Raw genomic sequence first — 19126 nt, forward strand, 5'->3', positions numbered from 1 at the left:
CTAATAAGGATGCAATGTCATATGAAGAAAGATCTTACTTGTCACTTCAGCTTTTCTTTTGAAAATCTGATAGAAGATTCTCACAATTTATTATTGGTTCCTTCTGTCAAAAGGCCAGAGATCTGTTGGAAGAAGAAAGCTGTCTTCAATGGAGTGTTTTGTTGTGCAGTGCAGTGCAAGTCTTCAGATCACAGATACTAGGTCATTGCTGGTGGAACTTGAAAGGCTTCTTATGTTGCACGTCTGTTGTAGATGAACACTGAGTTGAGAAGAAAGATTCCTAATAGGTGGCAAAGATGGTTGTTTGTTTTTAAAAGTCATTTCTCATTAAAAACAACAGATACTGTTGGTAAAAAAAAAAAAAAGGAGTAATGCTTCCATACAGCATGAAGTACAGAGCTGCCCTAAGTAATTTAGGGTATTTGGCTTTTATTTTCCACAAAACTTACCTATCTTCTTTTTAAATCCTTTCAGTTATTTCTGTTTAGTATTGATAAGTAGATAACTTATTCTTCTACTTTTGTTTTAATGCCATTCCCCTCGGGCTAGTTACAAATGCTGGTATAGCTTCCTTATTGACATTTAACTGGATTACACTTAAAAATTGTTTAAAATTCAAACTTGTCATTTTATATTTCTCTTACTATGGGGTTTTCTTTTTAAAATGCAAAGATAAAATTATTTTAAATAAATAAATGTTTAAATATGGCAGGCACAGAGACTGAGCTAATTGTATTTTGCCATAATGCATGATGTCCTTAGGGAACAAGAAGTCTGCTTAGCTGGAGCAAAGCCTCTGTCTGTAGACTTGGGTCAGATGGAGTGACCAGGCTCATTAACTCCAGAGATGCCAGCTGGTGTCACTGTGGTGCAGTAGCTCTTCACAAAAGGGGCAGGTGAAGGTTTGGAATATCCAGGCTGACCAGAAACAAACAAATACATTCATATATTTTTGCAGAAGTCAGGATATTTGCATGTGTTACTTCATTTACCTTTTTCATTATTTGTGGGGAATCTAGTTTATGAGTATATAAAAGGAGTGATGGATGTATATATATTTATGAAAAATTTCTGTATATAGATGTGTCAATATTTAATATTTATGTGGCTTGTTTTCAAAGGTGCTGATGAACTGTAGCTCTGGTAGACTTCAGTAGGCTTATTTGTGGAGACACAGCACATTAGAAAATCAGGCCAGTAGCAGATGTGTACATGTATATTTGAAAATTACTTAATATTCTCTTGATTTTTCTAAAAAATCCTTGAAAGCAATATAACACTTGGGTACTCCTGATCTTAGTATATATTTGTTGTTGAGTAATTTTGTCTCACATGTTTTTCAATATTAAATCTATCTGTCATGAACATTAGCCTTTAAAATTATTAAGTGCATGACAGGTTTTCCCACCTAGATCAAATGAGAATTTGGAATAGTGTGCTCTTCTCTACTTAACAAACTGCTTTTATTTTCTCCTGCAACACACTCTAATATTATAATGACACCTCTTACATTCTTCAGATTTGAAAGCTTGATATTAAAGCTCTGCACAGTGATTTCTCTCTGGGCTGAAACATGAAAATCAACGGTTTCTTCAATGAGTAGTAGATCTGTGACACATGTAAAAAGCAGAGGATTCCTCTACAGAGTGACTCAGATGCCCGTTCTTCTTCCTAAAATAATTTAGGAAAACAGAGGATATTTGCATTCGTCTTTTCCTAGGCATTATTTCAAGGTATCTTCTGGACAGAATTAAAAGTAGATTAGCTAAGCACTTATCAACTGAGTCATATTATTTAGAAGTTGTGTTTAAATTGCATTTTCAGGCATGTTTTTGCAAAGAGGCTCCCCACTTTCTAAAATAATATCAGTACAGTTAGGAGTAAAAGTTTTATACTTTTGAGAAGAGATTTCTTACATATAAAAATAGATACATTGGACTAGTTAGCACGACAGACAGTGGATTCCTAGGAAACTTTTCCTATAGGTCACTTAAAAATATTAACCCAAGTTGATTAACCCCTGAGTTTAGTTATTCTCGGGTAGCTTTGTGATGGCTTATATGAAATGAGCAAATGGTTTTGATGCAAGGTGTAGTCATTAAAAATCAGTTTAAGAATTGGCTCATCTTTCCTGGGTACAGAGGCCAAAAATGAAAGGCACAACATTCTCCTAACTTTTTTCGTCCACAGAAATAGGAGATAGGGACGTTTTGTGGAGTTTGGTTTCCACTGTTGTTAGCCTATCACATTTTATCAATACTAATGGTAGAAACAAGCATCGCCTTTGGATGCCTGTAGACATGCAGGGACACTGCTCCAATGTGCTGTAATTACAGTGTGTTGGAGCAGACTCGATTAATCAAGTCTGCTGGAGTGTGCTAAGTAGCACACTCCAGCAGCCTCCGTGTCTCATGCATTAGTTAAAGCAAGCTTTAGTTAAAGTGCCCCGCCACAATTTTGAAGCACGGGGATGCACATACATGAAATGCTGCAGATGCTTTAATTTGAGTGGCTCTTGGATCCACTCTAATTAAAGCACCTTCCACCCTCAGAGCATGTGTAAAGACACCCTTTGTGTTTCCATAAACATTTTTTAGGTGAAGCAAACAGATATGCATAGTCCTTGTCACATCACAAAAGCCTAAAATTTGTGGCCACAGCATAGGTGGTATAAATTTGTGCTGTCTTATTATGGCGGAGCTGCCTGTGCTCTACAGCCACCCTGGACAGATTCTCCTGGGCTTAATGGGCCTGATCCTGCACATCTGGGGAATTCCCCATGCAAGCTCTGGCTAGTATCTGTAAGAGGGGAACCCTGGCTTTCCCATGAGATTCCCTCGAGTATCTCTGTGTACGAAGGGAAAGCGAGGAATACATTGTCCGTTGTCCTGTAGGATCGAAACCCTGTCCCATTTGGGACAATGGGCAATGTGTGTTTTATCCAATGAAGCAGATCAGCTGTGCTAGGACGGATCCCACCACACCTGATCTGATTCATTGAGCAATGTCTCTTTATACCATAAATGCAGAGCTGTTACCAGTTACACCTGCTTAGCTGGCACATCTGGCTATCATCTCCCCTCCCTGACTCCTTTTCCCTCCCAGTTAATCAGATATCTCAAGATTAAAAATAATGACTTTATCCAAACTACTCTCCAAACCATTGACACCTACTACTATGATGCTTATTGTTAAATAGTGTTTAATTTTTCTTGTAAGATGCTGAAAATCTTATGGGAGGAATAGAGTATGCTTGTTTCCCACTGATTTTAAAGAAACCTCAAGCATCATGCAGGATATGGCCCTTTGCTGACTTTTGTGATTTTAATTGATGACTTGAAGTTACTTGCCACTTCATAAGTAAAATTCAGAAACTTGAAAAACAGCAGAGTACAGCATTACGTTAAAGCACGCCAATCTAGTCAATTCAAAGGGAAAAGTTAATAAATTCTATGCACTTTATCTCACCAGAGAACCTGTTCTGAGTATCCACTTCCTATAACCGTAGATGGAACATTGAGTGACTTGGACTGCATAGGTATGAAATGGGGTGTCTTGGAATGACATTGCTTTCTGATTGGTAGAGAGAAATTTTACATTCCTGGGCATCAGTAGAGTGAGAGATATAAAAGGATTTACAACAATACCATCTCAGAATGAAGGAGTGAGTTTCTTGTTGAGATCTCAGCAGGACTGTCACGAGTGCAGAAAGAGCTTTGGTTAATGATTCCTAATTTTTGCTTTAAAAGAAGAGACACTTATTTTGAAACTATTAATATTAATATATTGCTTTGTTTTTATTTTATGGTACACATTTTTATGTCATGGGAGGAACCTCTTGTTTTTAAAAATGTCAAAAAGTGCAACGAACATTTTCTTTAATATAGATTAGAAAATTACCTTGTTCTTATATATTGTTGAAAGAAGCAGTCGGCGCTTGTGAAAAATGATATTCTCCTTAGACTGGAGTCTGAATTCTCAAGCCATGCAAAGGGCACAGTGCTGGGGTCAGTGGTCCCAGCGCTGACCTGGCGGGTCGCATTCTAGTGTGACGAGAACAGCCTGTGGCAATTTACTAAGGTGTCTTTCAAAAATGTTGGGAACAGCCCTTCTGATCAGTCAGTTTTTTAGTTGGATCATTCCTATTTAGAAAGGTAAACACAGTTATTGGAGCTAGTTGTTGAATGTCTCTTCCTTTTTTGTAAATAAATGGATGAAACTATGAGAAAAATTGGCATTAGGATTAAAAAGCACAAACTTTTTTGTGTTCTGATTGTAATTCCATTTGTTTGAGATAACATTTTACAGCCTAACATGTCATGCAAAAATACCTTTTAGTAATCATTTCAACTAAAGTATTATAAGAAAATTTAATTTTTTTTTCAGGATAACAATTGAAATTTTTATTTTATAATTTTTTCTCAGTATGATAATTGTTTTAATGATATCTATACGTGACCCCTGTGTATTATTTTGTTTTTTTGCATCAGTCCTACAATATGTCATCTTTATGAAATGCTCTGTAGTTAGGGAAGTAGGCAAGAATGACACAGGCCTCTGGGTAACAAGGTATGCAAGAGCAGCCCATTATTAAAATCTTTATGCTAATGCATTGATAATTGATAGAATTGTCCTCTCATCTTCTCTGGGAAAGACTGAAGTTGCATTGGAATGTGTACAAAGAGTAAATTGCTGAGTAAAATATATGGATATTCCTAAAATTTCTGTAGAAATAGGGTGAGTTATTATTGATTCACAGAGCACGACAAAACATCACTGCATGAATTAGCAAACAGCTGTTTCTAATTTGAGTTTAGAACTGTACACAGAGGAACTTGTTTTAGTGTTCACTCCTTTCATTTATAATGAATTTTAATCACCGCTACAGGTGAGAAAAATGTAGAAACAAGCTTGTATCTTGTGGAAGAAACAAAGGAGAGACAGATGCTAACAGATTTACAGTCTGTGATAAAAGGAATGTTTTGGTACACTTTACATGTAATTAGAGTGCAGCTGTTTTCAGTCCCAAGTCCATGATGCACAGCAGAATATAGTATCTGCTGCTTTTCCAAAGGGAGTAAAGAAAAACAGTGATTCAACCCTGAAAGCATTTAGTTTATTCCTAAATCTAACATAAAAGTTTCTCCTCCACCCCCACTATGTCATTTATTGAAGTGTAAGAGAACCTATTTAGTGATATGTTAATTTTTTTGTAAATTGTCAAAATATAGATTGTTAATTTAGGCAAAGCTATGTTGCAAGAAACAACTTCTCCTTATCGGCCATCAAGATTTATGTATCATTTTAATCCATAGCGCTTTATTGATTATAGATAACTTGCATAATGGAAAGAAAATTTGAGAGATATTAAATTGGTATCTCTACTTTTTGAACACCTCAGTTAAAGCTTGTTATTCTCACAGAAGCTTTAAGAAAGCCATGCTAAACAGTTCTGTAGCGAACATTAAGGGAAATTCAAGGTTTAAATTTCTTCTCATGCTTTGTTACAGTTTCAGTACTGAGTAAGTTTATATAAAAGAAAGGGAACAGGTAAAATAAGATTTTGTTTTTTATTAGGTCATGTTATTACTATCTTTATGGTGAAACCTGTCTCCTTTGTTCTACTGCTTTTTAAAACCCGTTCATAAAATGAATGGCAGAACAAAAGGTAAACATTTTTAAAAGAATCACTAATTGGTGGTAACTTAGTCCAGCAAAACTTCTTACCACATCAGCATATAATTAAAAGTTATTATTCATTTTTCTTAGGAAATACTCTCCCTATGCCTGAAGAAGGGTGCCTGTGCCCGAAAGCTTGGAAAGGACAATTTCTCCAACTATGCAGTGGTCTAATAAAATTTATCACATTTACCCAAATAACCTTATCTAGATAAGTGTGAAGGCATTATATATGGTACCATTACATCATAGTTTTGATCTGGGGCCTGGGATGGTGCAAGTGCTAAAGCACATGGTTGACAGTCCACTGATTGCAAGTTTGAGACCATAGTAGAAGTGCTTACAGCATGGCCTGTTGGATTCCAAAAAACAAAATCTGCAAATTCTGCTAAATATCTTGTCACAAAGACATGGAAAAGGAAGTTTTGATCTTGTCTTAATTTTCATTTTCTCTTGAATAGGATGAATATTCCTGAAGGAGTGCCTTTAAAAACATAAAAATGTACTTTTGTTCTTGTGTAATTTAAGGGTGAAACATTTATAATTCCCCTCAGTCAAGACAACTTCCCAGTAATTCCCTTGCGAACTGCCTTGTCTAAGATGTGAAGGGACTATCAGAGGAGAAGAAAGCATGCTACTTTTTATAGAGATACTACATATACACTGTGGAAATAATTTCTACTGATTTCTATGTACTAGCACATATGTACTGGTCAGATCCTCATCAGTACCATCTATGTGATTATATTTTGGTGACAGCTGCTAGTTGGGTTCCTGATATAATTCAAGAAGAGATGCAGTGTCAACTCAAAAGTGGCAGTGGTTGGTGCAAAAACTAGACACCCATAATCCGTTGGTATCTTGTGTTACAATTAAAAAGATATCAAATTGTGTTACATTCATGTGTTACATTCATGTCTCAATGGAGCTGACATGAATGTAAAAGTGTATAGAATAGGTACTTTTTATTAGTTTTAATTAAATTTGAGATATACAGCAACATGAGAGAAAACAATTTTAAAATAAAATTTAAAACCCTAAAAAGCTGCCAAAGTGCACTGAAAACATTGAAACCTAAACCATTTGGTGTATAAACTTAATTTGCATAAATTCACACCAGCATTGCAATGTAATCAGACACCGTATGCTGTGTGAAGGTGGAGTACTTAACTACACTTGAGCTATTGCAGTGCATTTTCTTTATTTACTTATTACAGATTAAAATTTGCTTTTAGTAGTGATAAAGATGTCACAGGCCTTTATTCATAACCATTCTGTTGTGTTCCTTTGGCAATAATAACGATTAATATTGTTAGCTCTTCTGTTTGGCCTCCCAGCTTAAGGCCTCACATTGCTTTATAGTTATTAATAAATTAAGCCACAACATTACCTCCGCCGTCTCCCCGAGTTACTTGAATTAGGGAACTGAGGCACAGAGAGATTAAGGATACATTTTTAAGTTCTTAAATCTTACTTTCAGAAGTAATTTGGGCATAAAGAAGATCAAATCCCATTGATTCTCAGTAAGACAGAAGGACGGTTTTGGATGCATCAATAGAAGCATAAGGTACAAGACACAAGAGGTGACTGTGTCTGTACTCAGCACTAATTAGGCCTCATCTCAAGAACTGTGTTTAGTTTTGGGCTCCATATTTTAAAAAGGATGTGGAGAGGTTAGAGAGGGTCCAGAGGTGGACCCCCCCAAAATGATAAAGGGCTTGGAAGGCAAGCCATACAAGGAGAGGTTGAAAGAAGTAGGTGTGCTCAGCTTGCAGAAAAGGCACTTAAGGAGGGACATAATAGAGGTCTTCAAATACTTGAAGGGCTGCCATAAAGAAGACGGAAAACACTTTTTCTCCCTTGTTGCTGAGTAGGATGCAGACCAATGGTTTGAAGTTGCAAGAAAGTCGATTTTGATTGGATATTCATAGGGACCTACTTAACTTGTGGTTTTGTGGATTTCGCAGAAACCATGACATCCAAGATAGTTCACAAAATAAATAAATAAAATACTGACTCCACTCAGGGTCAGACTGATCACCATATTTGGGGCCAGGAAGGAATTTTATCTCATGGTCAGATTGGTATGGATTGTGGGGGTTTTTAACTTCCTCTGTAGTGGGGAAGCATGATGCTCTGCTGGATCTGGCCTGTGGGCCAGACTTTGCCTACTTCTGGGTTAGACAGTGGATTTGTGTAGGATGGTTTGGATCAGGATGATCCTGCCTCAGGCAGGGGGTTGGTCTAGATGACCTCTCGAGGACCCTTCCAGCCCTGCTTCTCTATGGTTCTATGAGGACTTAAGCTATTTAGGTGTTTTACCCAGGTTTAGCCTACTTATAGGCACCAAGTCACAGAGAACCGGGAATTTGTGTTTTAACATTCTTCCCCTTGTTCATCATTCGTTAGTTAAGGTAGGTTGTTCCTGCCAGATCTTAAGCGTTCCTTTGTGCCTGGATAGATGGTATTATCTTTCACTCAAAGTAAAATCAATTGCTAGATTTGGAGTCAGGAAGGAATTTTTCGTCCATCCCAGATTGGGAAATGATGTGGAGATTTTTCCTTCCTCTGTATCATAGACATGTTTTTTGCCTATGATTACTTGAGTTTATATTAAACGAATACCTTACCATCCTTACCATTGCAGTGGCTATGCCCTGGCTGTACATTTGCCTTCCCTTCTTTTTTACCTGTGGCATATTGTGGGGAGTTTTGGGTTTGTCTTCATGAGGTGCTTTATGGTTGCAGTGTGTGAACCGAGGCCTATTTAGATAAATAGTGCTTGCAAATGAAGGAGACTGGACTCGGTATCCCAGGAGGCCCCTTTCAAACTTCCTGTCCCAGGAGGCCCCTTTCAAACTTCCTGTGACAGGGGGCAAGCTGAGGGCTGGGTCTCAACCTTGACCCACCCAGCTGTCTACATAGGGCAGTCCCCTCAGTCTCACCTGCCACGACTTTCTGGTTAAATAAACTGGTGTTCTAAATGGGAGGCTGCCCATTATAATGCCCCAATGCCAGGGGGCGCTATGCACAGATCCATACCATCCCTACACTGTAGCCAGTGCCCTGCAGATGGCATCCAGATCATCAAACTTTCCCCCAGCCCCTTACTGAGCTGTACCACTAGGCCTTTGGCCCAAATTCGGCCTTAGGCGTCCATAGACTTACCTTGGCCTCCTATAGTCACTCCCTCACAGGGGCTCACACTCATGCCCTCCTACTAGGACCTTTTACTCGTGCTCACTCCCTAGGGCTCACTCGAAACTTTGCTGATCTTGCAGGGCTGGCCCTTGTGCAGTCCTTTGGATCGTCTCCTAGGCAATGTTACTCTGCACACACCTTTGGTGCAGCCCTTCAGGTCCACCCCCTGGGCAGGCCCTATGCTACACCCTATTGTGCAGTCCTTCAGGTTGCAAAGCCACCCCCTACTCTGTGTAGGCCCAATACTGCCCTCGCACTCCAGTGCCACACTACTGCCCGCTCACACTGGGGCCTCCAGCATCTTAGACCCCTGTGTGGCTCAGGTGCTGCAGCCGTGCCTGCCTCCCACCACAACTCTCTACACTACCCACCGGATGGTTGGGGCTGGGGTTAAGGTGCTTCTACCCACCTTTCCCTGTGGAGGTCACTGGCTTGGCATTTCTTGGGGATTCCCTCACCACAAGAAGTCTCACCAGGCCACCCTTCCCCGGCAGGGTGGAGTTTCCAGTCATGCCCAGGACCATGGGGCCTTCTCCTTTCCAATAGCCCCAGCCCTTACCTCCAAGGATGTTCCAAGCAGCTCAGCTAGATGTTGCCTCCTAGACTGCTGCCTCCAGCCCTGAGAGTGGAGCTCTAAAATGGCCACCCTCATCAAGCACCTGCCAGCTGCCTGCTCGCAGCCCTTCAAGTGGCAGGCACTGAAGGTGGTCTGCCACACTTCCATTCTTATAATTTCTTTTAATGATAATGACATGACAGCAAAGCATAGAAATGCGTGGTTAATCTTTGTCAAATGATTACCCTGTCTGTTCTAGGTTCCAATTAGACACCAAGCCTCTTCTGTAGTATCAAACAAATGGGAGGGCTCAAAGGTCCCACTGCCCACATGTCACCTGTCTGTGTAAATATTGGTCATTCTATGTAGGCCTGTCACACATGCAGATGATTGCAACACCTATGGGTATAACACCTTTTGTAGATGCCTACCCACTTTCCTATCTCTGTCCTCACCTTCCCTGACATGGATGCAACCAGCAACTTCCCACCTTTCCAGAATGCTTCCTAATATGATCAGAAATTCAAATTATACCCACATGTCTTAATAAGAGCTTGGTTGTGAACTCTTTACTACTTGTCTTATAGCCCAGTACTCAAACTTTGCCCACAGATATTCATGCAGAGTGGGAAATCATTCACTGAATAGAAACAAAATGATGATGCCTAGAAAATAAGCAGATGTAGTCAAGGGCAAACTTTATGGTTGGACAGGCAACAAGAGACCTCTTCTTGTACCTGCTACTCTTTAAACCTCAGGCAGGCAGATAGCTGAGGCATAGATCTGGTTTATGCATCATTCAGGTTGGCCAGTCTTAACTGTGAAATTGGCTAAGCAGTTGTGATTGGCTAGTTCAGCAAGCCAATTTTCCCACAATTGTCTCTAACAAATGAAGGCTTAGCTGAAAGTTTAATAGAATGAAATCCATCTGGCTAACTTTGTGTGAAGAAATGGGAAGGTGTCTCATAGAGTTTCCCAACCTTTTCCAGCCCAAGGCACACTTACATTAATAAAAATTTCCCATGGCATACCAGTTAAGGCATCCCCCATCATCATACCTATTGTAGCTAGCTCATTGTAGCTCATTGTCACAGCAAAATTCCACGGCACGCCTATTAATTTCTATTGGCACACTTTTTTGTGCTGCGGCACACTGGTTGGGAAATGCTGTTGTAGAGACTGTGAAATTGTATTTACATTTAGACAAATTATTTTCTGTCACCAAAGTAATGTTCTTAACAAATATATCTACTGTATCAGGATATGCAAATGTGGCTATGCTACTTAAGTCTCCCATTTGTGGCACCTTGTCATCTTGCTTTTGAAAAAAAAATTGTGATATTAGATCTGAGTTTGATAGTCATAGCTGCATGAGTACCTTTCTGAAGTTGGGGATTGTGTTATGTGAAGGAAAATGGAAAATGAAGTATGATTTATATAGCAGTTTGGCCAAATTGCTCTTGTTAGATGGAAAAATACATTTATTGAATGCATCTAGGCTGGAATTAGCTCTTCAGTGATGATGATGAATGCTTGCAGCCTTATAAATGCACTTGAACATTAAGTTGCTAAATTACTGTACCATTTTGAGATTGATTATTAAGTTTGGCCATGTCAGCTTCCCGACCCACACATCCATCCCAAAGATTGCCTACATTCTGAAGCCTACTTAATGCTCTTTTTTTCTAATTAAACTTTTATTGAATTTTCTTCCCCTTTTAATACTTGTTTTGATTCTCTTATGCGCAGATGACAAAAGCCTTGCACCAGCCATGTGATTCTCTATTTTAGAACAGTCCCACTTTGCAGGATTAGCCATTTTTAATGACTTTAATCTCCTTTTTGAAAGTGATTTTTCTCATTCTGTTACATTCCTTTGATTGCATTAATGTAGAATTATTATTCCGTTGGAAAAAACATCATTGCCAGACATGTCATACCACATCTCACGAATATCTTCCTAGTGTAAAATACTTTAGTAAAATTACCTAGAATTTTTTCTGGATTCATTATTAGCCTTTTCCTCAATTTAAATAAGCAAGTTAAAATAAACAAGGTTATTTCTCATTCCACAAAGAGATTAATGATAATGAGTATCCCCTAATTTCTTCAGTTTTAGTCTTTGGATACACACACTCTTTCGTTTGTATAGAAATTTAGGTAGATTGTGCATAGTGTTGCATTTTTAAGCAGTTTTCCAATTACTTTAAATTGTAAAAGTCAGACAAAGAAATATATTGAAAAGAAACCAGAAGTCAAACACTTAATTCCACAACATTTCCAAATTGCACTGAAAAAATAAGGCAGTCCGGCTTTCAACTTTTCAATGTAAATTATTCTGTTTTTATCATATATTCAGCTTTCCAATATGGAAAATGTGATTTTACTTGAATCCAAATGAATTGTGTCATAGCATTTATATTGTATATCATTCACAAATACCAGCTTTCTTTAGTATTCTTTTTTTAAATAGTCCAACATGCTTGGAAGAAGGGAATTGCTACCTTTGGGGTTGAATCTTTCCTAAGTGTCCACTTCTTACGCTTTGTGATTGATTTGGATGAGGTAATGGACCAACTTCACTGCTGGCAAAAGCACATACAATTGAATTCAATTAATGGTGTCCTACTGGGTAAAGGTAGCACTGAATTTGGTGTGTTAAATCTACAGGTTTGAAAAGCTGAACATTGAAACTGATTTATTCATTAAAGTAGTTTCAGTTTCATCTGAATTTTTCCCCTTTGTTGCCCTCTTTAATCATTTAGGTCCTTTTACTAATACTAAGACAACAACAACAAGTCGCTGCTATGAAAAACCCATTCTAAAATACACATATTTAAAATGTCTTATATGTATACACACACACTACAGAGTGTATATGTGTATATGTTTGTGTGAACATATACATATATATAGAGAGAGAAAGAGAGAGGGTGTATACATATAAGACATTTTAAATGTATATATTTTAGAATGAGTTTTGTATAGTAGCAACTTGTTATTGTTTACACAACAGCCAGTTAATTTATAGAGTAGCAAACAGTGTAATCCTTTTTTTTCCAGTAGAAAACAAGGTAGTGTTAGCAAATTCACCATGTGCTGCCCTACTTCAGGCCCAAGCATCCCCTCTGTCCCTTTTGTCTCCTTTCCCCATGAGGAGCCCAGCTGGCGTGAGCTGGGAATTAGCGAGCAGTGATCTACCAGTACCTCCCCACTGAATCTAATCCAAGAAGCTGGCAGCCAGCTGAATCCTTCCAGTCAGAAGGGCCCATTAATGCAAGTCCCTAGGGAAGCTGGTTCTCCTTTGCTTAGGGAGGGGACCCCTGTGAATGTGGCTGACATCAGAGTGAGAGGGAGAGAAAGGGAGGGAGGCAGCTCAGGATGTGGGGCAAGCCTGAGTCTATGATATGGCATACAGGAGCGTACAACTGAGTAGGTTTAAACTTTGGGTGTGAGATTTGATTACTGATACAAACAAAAAAGAGAGCACATGAGACAGAGGTGGGAAAAGGGAGAGAGAGAGAGATTGGGTGGGGGTTTTTGTTCAGTAGAAGAAGTTTAAAAAACAAGTGTATCAATAGATTGGTATTTGTTCAGTACAAGAAGTTTAAAAAACAAGTGTATCAATAGATGCAATGTTTTATAATGCTCAGACTGGGACAGGCTCTTAGAGTTTTGCATAATATGTGTCCATTGAATGTTTGTAAACTGTGGTTGCTTGCTGAGAGGTATAAGGGCATTTCTGTAATGAACATAAATTACTGTATTCATGTCATCAGTCATTTTTGGAGTAGCTGATTTGGATATGATCAGGTGGGGATGGTATAGTAGCACTGTATGAAAGGAGAAGGATATCTTCTGGTACAAATTTGTTCTAGAAAAGATGTGACCTTTTTTGCTAGATAAGTTGGTTTGCACAGGATTATTTCTTTGTATTCTTTCATTGATTTTTTTTTTTTATAGAGTAACAGAAATTCATGTTTTTCTGGGGTAAAGAGATAGCCTTCTGATAAAGAAAACTTACTTTCTTCAACTGGCAATATCCTCATTAAGTGAGCTCTTTGAAAGCTACTCTACTGTACATGTGCTCTTATTGGACTGGTGACTATTTAATTGGCAGACAAGTGAATGTGTGGCAGTTTGCATGCAGAGTTAGGGTTTTTTTTAGTGGTTTGGGTTTTTTTAAAGCTAGAACGGGATCATTAAATGTTTAAGAATGCTAAATGGCTTTGGCAAAAGAGGTCCTTTTTGAATTTCCAAACATACGTATACGTGTGATCTATGTATGGTCAGAGTCTCCCCTCCTTTCCCTCATTTTTGCTAGGCTTACCCCAGGATTCTTTCATGGTTCAGTATGGTATTCAACTAGCAGCATATTCACTTAATTCAATATCTTCAGCTGGCTCTGTAGCATGAGTATATCTGCATTTATCTTATTCTCTTTTTTGCTAACAGTTGAGATGGTGAAATATGACAAAATTGTATTATTTCTTTAAAATGACCATTCTGCAGTTGGAAATGACTTTTTGTTTTTTTTATGGCAGAACTGGTTTATAAAATATTTTGTCAAGTTTCAACTTGGGGTAAAAGAAGTATCGTTAAGGAGTAGACTGTGCTGTTTTGTTCTTGAAGTTGGTTGTCTAGTGGATGATTTGAAATCTCCAAAGAGGACTGTTAGTCTTTTTGCTATAATCAGACAACATTGCCTTTCTAAGCCAATGAATACTATAACAATTCAAATTTCTTCTTAGATTTGGCTGAGCTGTCTCAAACCTGTCACTTTTTTACTTCACGTAGATATTGGACTCTTTGCTTTTTCTAAATGTAACTGCTTTTTGTGCAGCCTTTAAATATGTTTCAATTTTGAAGTAGAAGTGAAAAGATTTTGTTTAATGGAGACATTACTTATAATCATTTTGATATATCATTTAGAAACCCTACAAAATCACAGTTGATCACTTAGTGCTGTAGCTCTTGGTAATGTTTGTATTGCCTTGCTGCACACTGCATTTTGTTTTCTGTATTCATTGTTTATTGCTTTACAGTGCAGTGAGCAAGTGTTAAACCTGCTAAAGAAAAATGCTTTATATAAATACTCTATGTTGGCATATTCATAAATTGCATTTACAATATGTACTTTTCTTCCTTTTTTTCTATCATCCTTTAAAATTCAAGAGACGTTTATCTTTCCTTTTTTGTTCAGCAGTTGATTTTTATACTGTAGTAGCAGCAGCCCATAGTGTTGTTGAGAGGCTTTGTCCTTATTTCACAGATGCACTGGGAATTGTTTTTAATCTCCTTTCTGCTTTCCCATTACAGATGGTGATGACGACCCACAACTCTCCTGGGTGGCTTCATCTCCCTCCAGCAAAGATGTTGCATCACCCACTCAGATGATAGGAGATGGGTGTGATCTCGGCATCGGGGAGGAGGAAGGGGGGACTGGCCTGCCATATCCCTGTCAGTTTTGTGATAAGTCCTTCATTCGCCTGAGCTACCTTAAAAGGCACGAGCAGATCCACAGTGACAAACTACCTTTCAAATGCACCTATTGTAGCCGGCTTTTTAAGCATAAGAGAAGTAGGGATCGCCACATAAAGCTTCACACAGGGGATAAAAAATATCATTGCCATGAATGTGAGGCAGCCTTTTCTCGCAGCGACCACCTCAAAATTCATCTGAAAACTCACAGTTCCAGCAAGCCGTTCAAGTGCACTGTCTGTAAGCGTGGGTTTTCCTCCACCAGCTCATTGCAGAGTCACATGCAAGCTCATAAAAAGAACAAGGAACATATGGCAAAGACTGAGAAAGAGGTGAAGAAGGATGATTTTATGTGTGATTACTGTGAAGAGACATTCAGTCAGACTGAAGATTTGGAGAAGCACGTAATGATGCGCCACCCACAGCTTTCTGAGAAGGCAGATTTGCAGTGTATTCATTGCCCTGAAGTATTTGCAGACGAAAACTCACTTCTTTCCCATATTCACCAAGCTCATGCCAACAAAAAACACAAGTGCCCTATGTGCCCAGAGCAGTTTTCTTCAGTGGAAGAAGTCTATTGCCATTTGGATAGCCACAGACAACCTGATTCCAGCAACCACAGTATCAGTCCTGACCCAGTCTTGGGGAGTGTGGCATCCATGAGCAGTGCAACACCTGATTCGAGTGCATCGGCAGAACGAGGATCTACACCAGACTCAACTCTAAAACCTTTGAGAGGACAAAAGAAGATCAGATCAGTGGAGAGAGAGGAAGGCCAGAATTGGTCTAAAGTCACTTACAGCTGTCCCTACTGTTCCAAGCGTGACTTCAACAGCCTTGCTGTCCTGGAGATACATTTAAAGACCATTCATGCTGACAAACCTCAACAAAGCCACACGTGCCAGATCTGCCTTGATTCCATGCCTACTCTATACAATTTGAATGAACATGTGAGAAAGGTACACAAAAACCATGCATATCCCATGATGCAGTTCAGCAACATTTCTGCCTTTCACTGTAACTATTGTCCTGAGATGTTTGCGGATATTAATAGCCTTCAGGAACACATCCGCATCACTCACTGTGGTCCAAATGCTACCCCTCAAGATGGTAACAATGCCTTCTTCTGTAACCAGTGCTCCATGGGCTTTCTAACTGAAGCAACTTTGACTGAACATATTCAGCAAACTCACTGCAATGTAGGAAATTCAAAATTGGATTCCCCTGTCATTCAGCCAACACAGTCTTTTATGGAAGTTTACTCATGCCCTTATTGCACAAACTCCCCCATTTTTGGCTCCATCCTGAAACTTACAAAGCATATTAAAGAAAACCACAAGAACATTCCTCTGGCGCACAATAAGAAGTCAAAAGCAGAGCAGAGTCCAGTTTCTTCTGATGTTGAAGTCTCTTCCCCTAAAAGGCAGCGTCTTTCTGCAAGTATAAATTCAGTTTCTAACGGAGAATACCCATGTAATCAGTGTGATTTAAAGTTCTCTAATTTTGAAAGTTTCCAAACTCATTTAAAGTTGCATTTGGAGTTGCTTTTAAGGAAACAGTCTTGCCCTCAATGTAAAGAAGACTTTGATTCCCAGGAGTCTCTCCTGCAGCACCTCACAGTACATTACATGACAACTTCAACCCATTATGTATGTGAGAGCTGTGACAAACAGTTTTCTTCAGTGGATGATTTGCAGAAGCATTTGCTGGACATGCATACTTTTGTATTGTATCACTGCACCCTTTGCCAAGAAGTTTTTGATTCCAAGGTATCTATCCAAGTACATCTGGCAGTAAAGCATAGCAATGAAAAGAAGATGTATCGTTGTACAGCCTGTAATTGGGACTTTAGGAAGGAGGTAGACCTTCAGATCCATGTGAAGCACAGCCATTTGGGTAATCCAGCAAAGTCACACAAGTGCATCTTCTGTGGTGAGACCTTCAGTACAGAAGTAGAACTACAATGCCACATCACAACCCACAGCAAAAAATACAACTGCAAGTTCTGCAGCAAAGCTTTCCATGCCATCATCTTGTTGGAAAAACATTTGCGGGAGAAACATTGTGTGTTTGATGCTGGTGCAGAGAATGGTACAGCTAATGGCATGACACCAACAAACAAGAAGACGGAAGCTGCAGATATTCAGAACATGTTGATGAAGAATCCAGATACATCCAATAGCCATGAAGCTAGTGAGGATGATGTAGATGCATCGGAGCCTATGTATGGTTGTGATATCTGTGGAGCTGCCTACACCATGGAAGTTCTTTTGCAAAACCATCGTTTGAGAGATCATAATATCAGGCCTGGGGAGGATGATTGTTCTAGAAAGAAGGCAGAATTCATCAAAGGTAGCCACAAATGTAACATCTGCTCAAGGACCTTTTTTTCAGAGAATGGTCTGAGAGAGCATATGCAGACTCACCGAGGTCCAGCCAAGCACTACATGTGCCCCATTTGTGGGGAGCGTTTCCCATCACTGCTGACTCTGACAGAACACAAAGTCACTCACAGCAAAAGTTTGGATACAGGAACATGTAGGATCTGCAAAATGCCGCTGCAGAGTGAGGAGGAATTTATTGAGCACTGCCAGATGCACCCGGATCTCAGAAACTCCCTCACTGGATTTCGCTGTGTTGTCTGTATGCAGACGGTCACCTCTACCCTTGAGTTGAAAATTCATGGAACGTTCCATATGCAGAAATTGGCAGGAAACTCTGCAACCTCATCTCCCAATGGCCAGGCCTTGCAGAAACTCTACAAGTGTGCTTTGTGCTTGAAAGAGTTCCGTAACAAGCAGGATTTGGTGAAATTGGATGTTAATGGCCTGCCATATGGCCTCTGTGCTGGATGCATGACCAGGAGTACCAATGGACAGTCTTCAGGTTTGACCCCACAGGAAGTTAATGAGAGACCATGTGGCAGTCTCAGGTGCCCAGAATGTAGTGTCAAATTTGAAAGTGCTGAAGACTTAGAGAACCATATTCAGCTAGATCACCGAGATCTGACACCCGAGACTAGTGGCCAAAGGAAGGGTACCCAGACATCCCCTGTTCCCAGAGTAAGTATTCTTGAAACATTACCAATTCTCATTTCATGGAACATAGACATTTCATGTAATTGAAAAATTATCTATTCAATTTAAGATAAAAAAAATACTGGTGCAATAAAAACTTTAGTACCTCACAGAGTGAACTTTGGTATTACCCAGTCTTGCAGACTTCTGAGGTCTTTGTGGCACAGCATCAAGGTTCTTATTATGGAACTGCTTTGAAATTATCAATAGAGAGGTGTGGTATACTAATGGTTAATTTGGATGGTGTAGCTTTGGTTTGTGCATGAATGCTGGTGCTGCTGTGTGGGTAGATCTGCAGCAACTGGAAATGCTTACATGGGAAAAGATATTCTCAATATCTAGAAAAACGGAATCCTAAATATTTTGCTTAACCACATGTGAGGAATGAGCTTGATGGTAGGTTGCCAAGAGCCTTGTTTTGTTTGTGTAGCCTGGTGGCATAAGTATCTGCTTTATTGGTGGGGGTTTCTGAATGTTTTTATCTGGGGAGCAAATGTGAGCAGAGAGAAGTGGGAGCTCAGAATAAAAAATGAAATCACCTCAAAACAACGCTTGGCTTCACCTAATTAGAGTCACTGCATGAAAAGGTAAGTTTTCTTGTTGTATGTCCTTAAGAGAATGAATATTAGAAGCTTTCCTTTCCTGACTCAGGGTGGTGAGGGGAGGGTGTGTGTGTGTGAACGCGTGCATGTATGAGAGAGAGAGAGAGAGAGAGAGAGAAGGAAAGTCTGAAACATGGAAAATTGAAGTATTTCTTACAAACACTTTAAAAATAGAAGGTCTCTTTATGGATAAGGTTTTGGGCATGCCGGTACTCAAATATATATTTTTTTACCTGTTTAGTCCCTCAGATTATACTGCGCATGGATTAACTTGCAGCATTATTTTAAGTGGAACTGCTTCTTTCCCCTCTCTTAACACAAGGAGTTTTCTAATCAGAAAATTCCTGCAAAACATGAAGGTGGGAGAATTGAAAGAAAAATGTTCTTCCTCAGTCTCCATAAGCAGGCTGCTGTCCTGCTTCTCACGAGACTGGTCTTCTCTCCAGTTCATGGTCTTTTCAAATTATTTGTCAAAATTTCAGTTCATGATTGGGTCAAATGATTTCTTATGCCGTGAAGAACAGATGGAA

At 39.2% G+C, this 19126-nt stretch overlaps 1 protein-coding gene across 7 annotated transcripts in view; it reads left to right on the forward strand.

Moving 5' to 3' along the window:
* The window catches only part of ZNF423 (zinc finger protein 423), a 275029-nt gene that overhangs the window by 138789 nt on the left and 117114 nt on the right, over positions 1-19126 (forward strand). For all 7 annotated transcript variants that reach the window (XM_025213622.1, XM_025213625.1, XM_025213626.1 and 4 more), the window contains one exon: positions 14756-17979. In XM_025213622.1, the coding sequence (XP_025069407.1) occupies positions 14756-17979 (3224 nt within the window). The remainder of the gene's footprint in view (positions 1-14755; positions 17980-19126) is intronic.

Source organism: Alligator sinensis, unplaced genomic scaffold (assembly GCF_000455745.1).
Source record: "Alligator sinensis unplaced genomic scaffold, ASM45574v1 scaffold933_1, whole genome shotgun sequence".
Taxonomy (NCBI): Eukaryota; Metazoa; Chordata; order Crocodylia; family Alligatoridae; genus Alligator; species Alligator sinensis.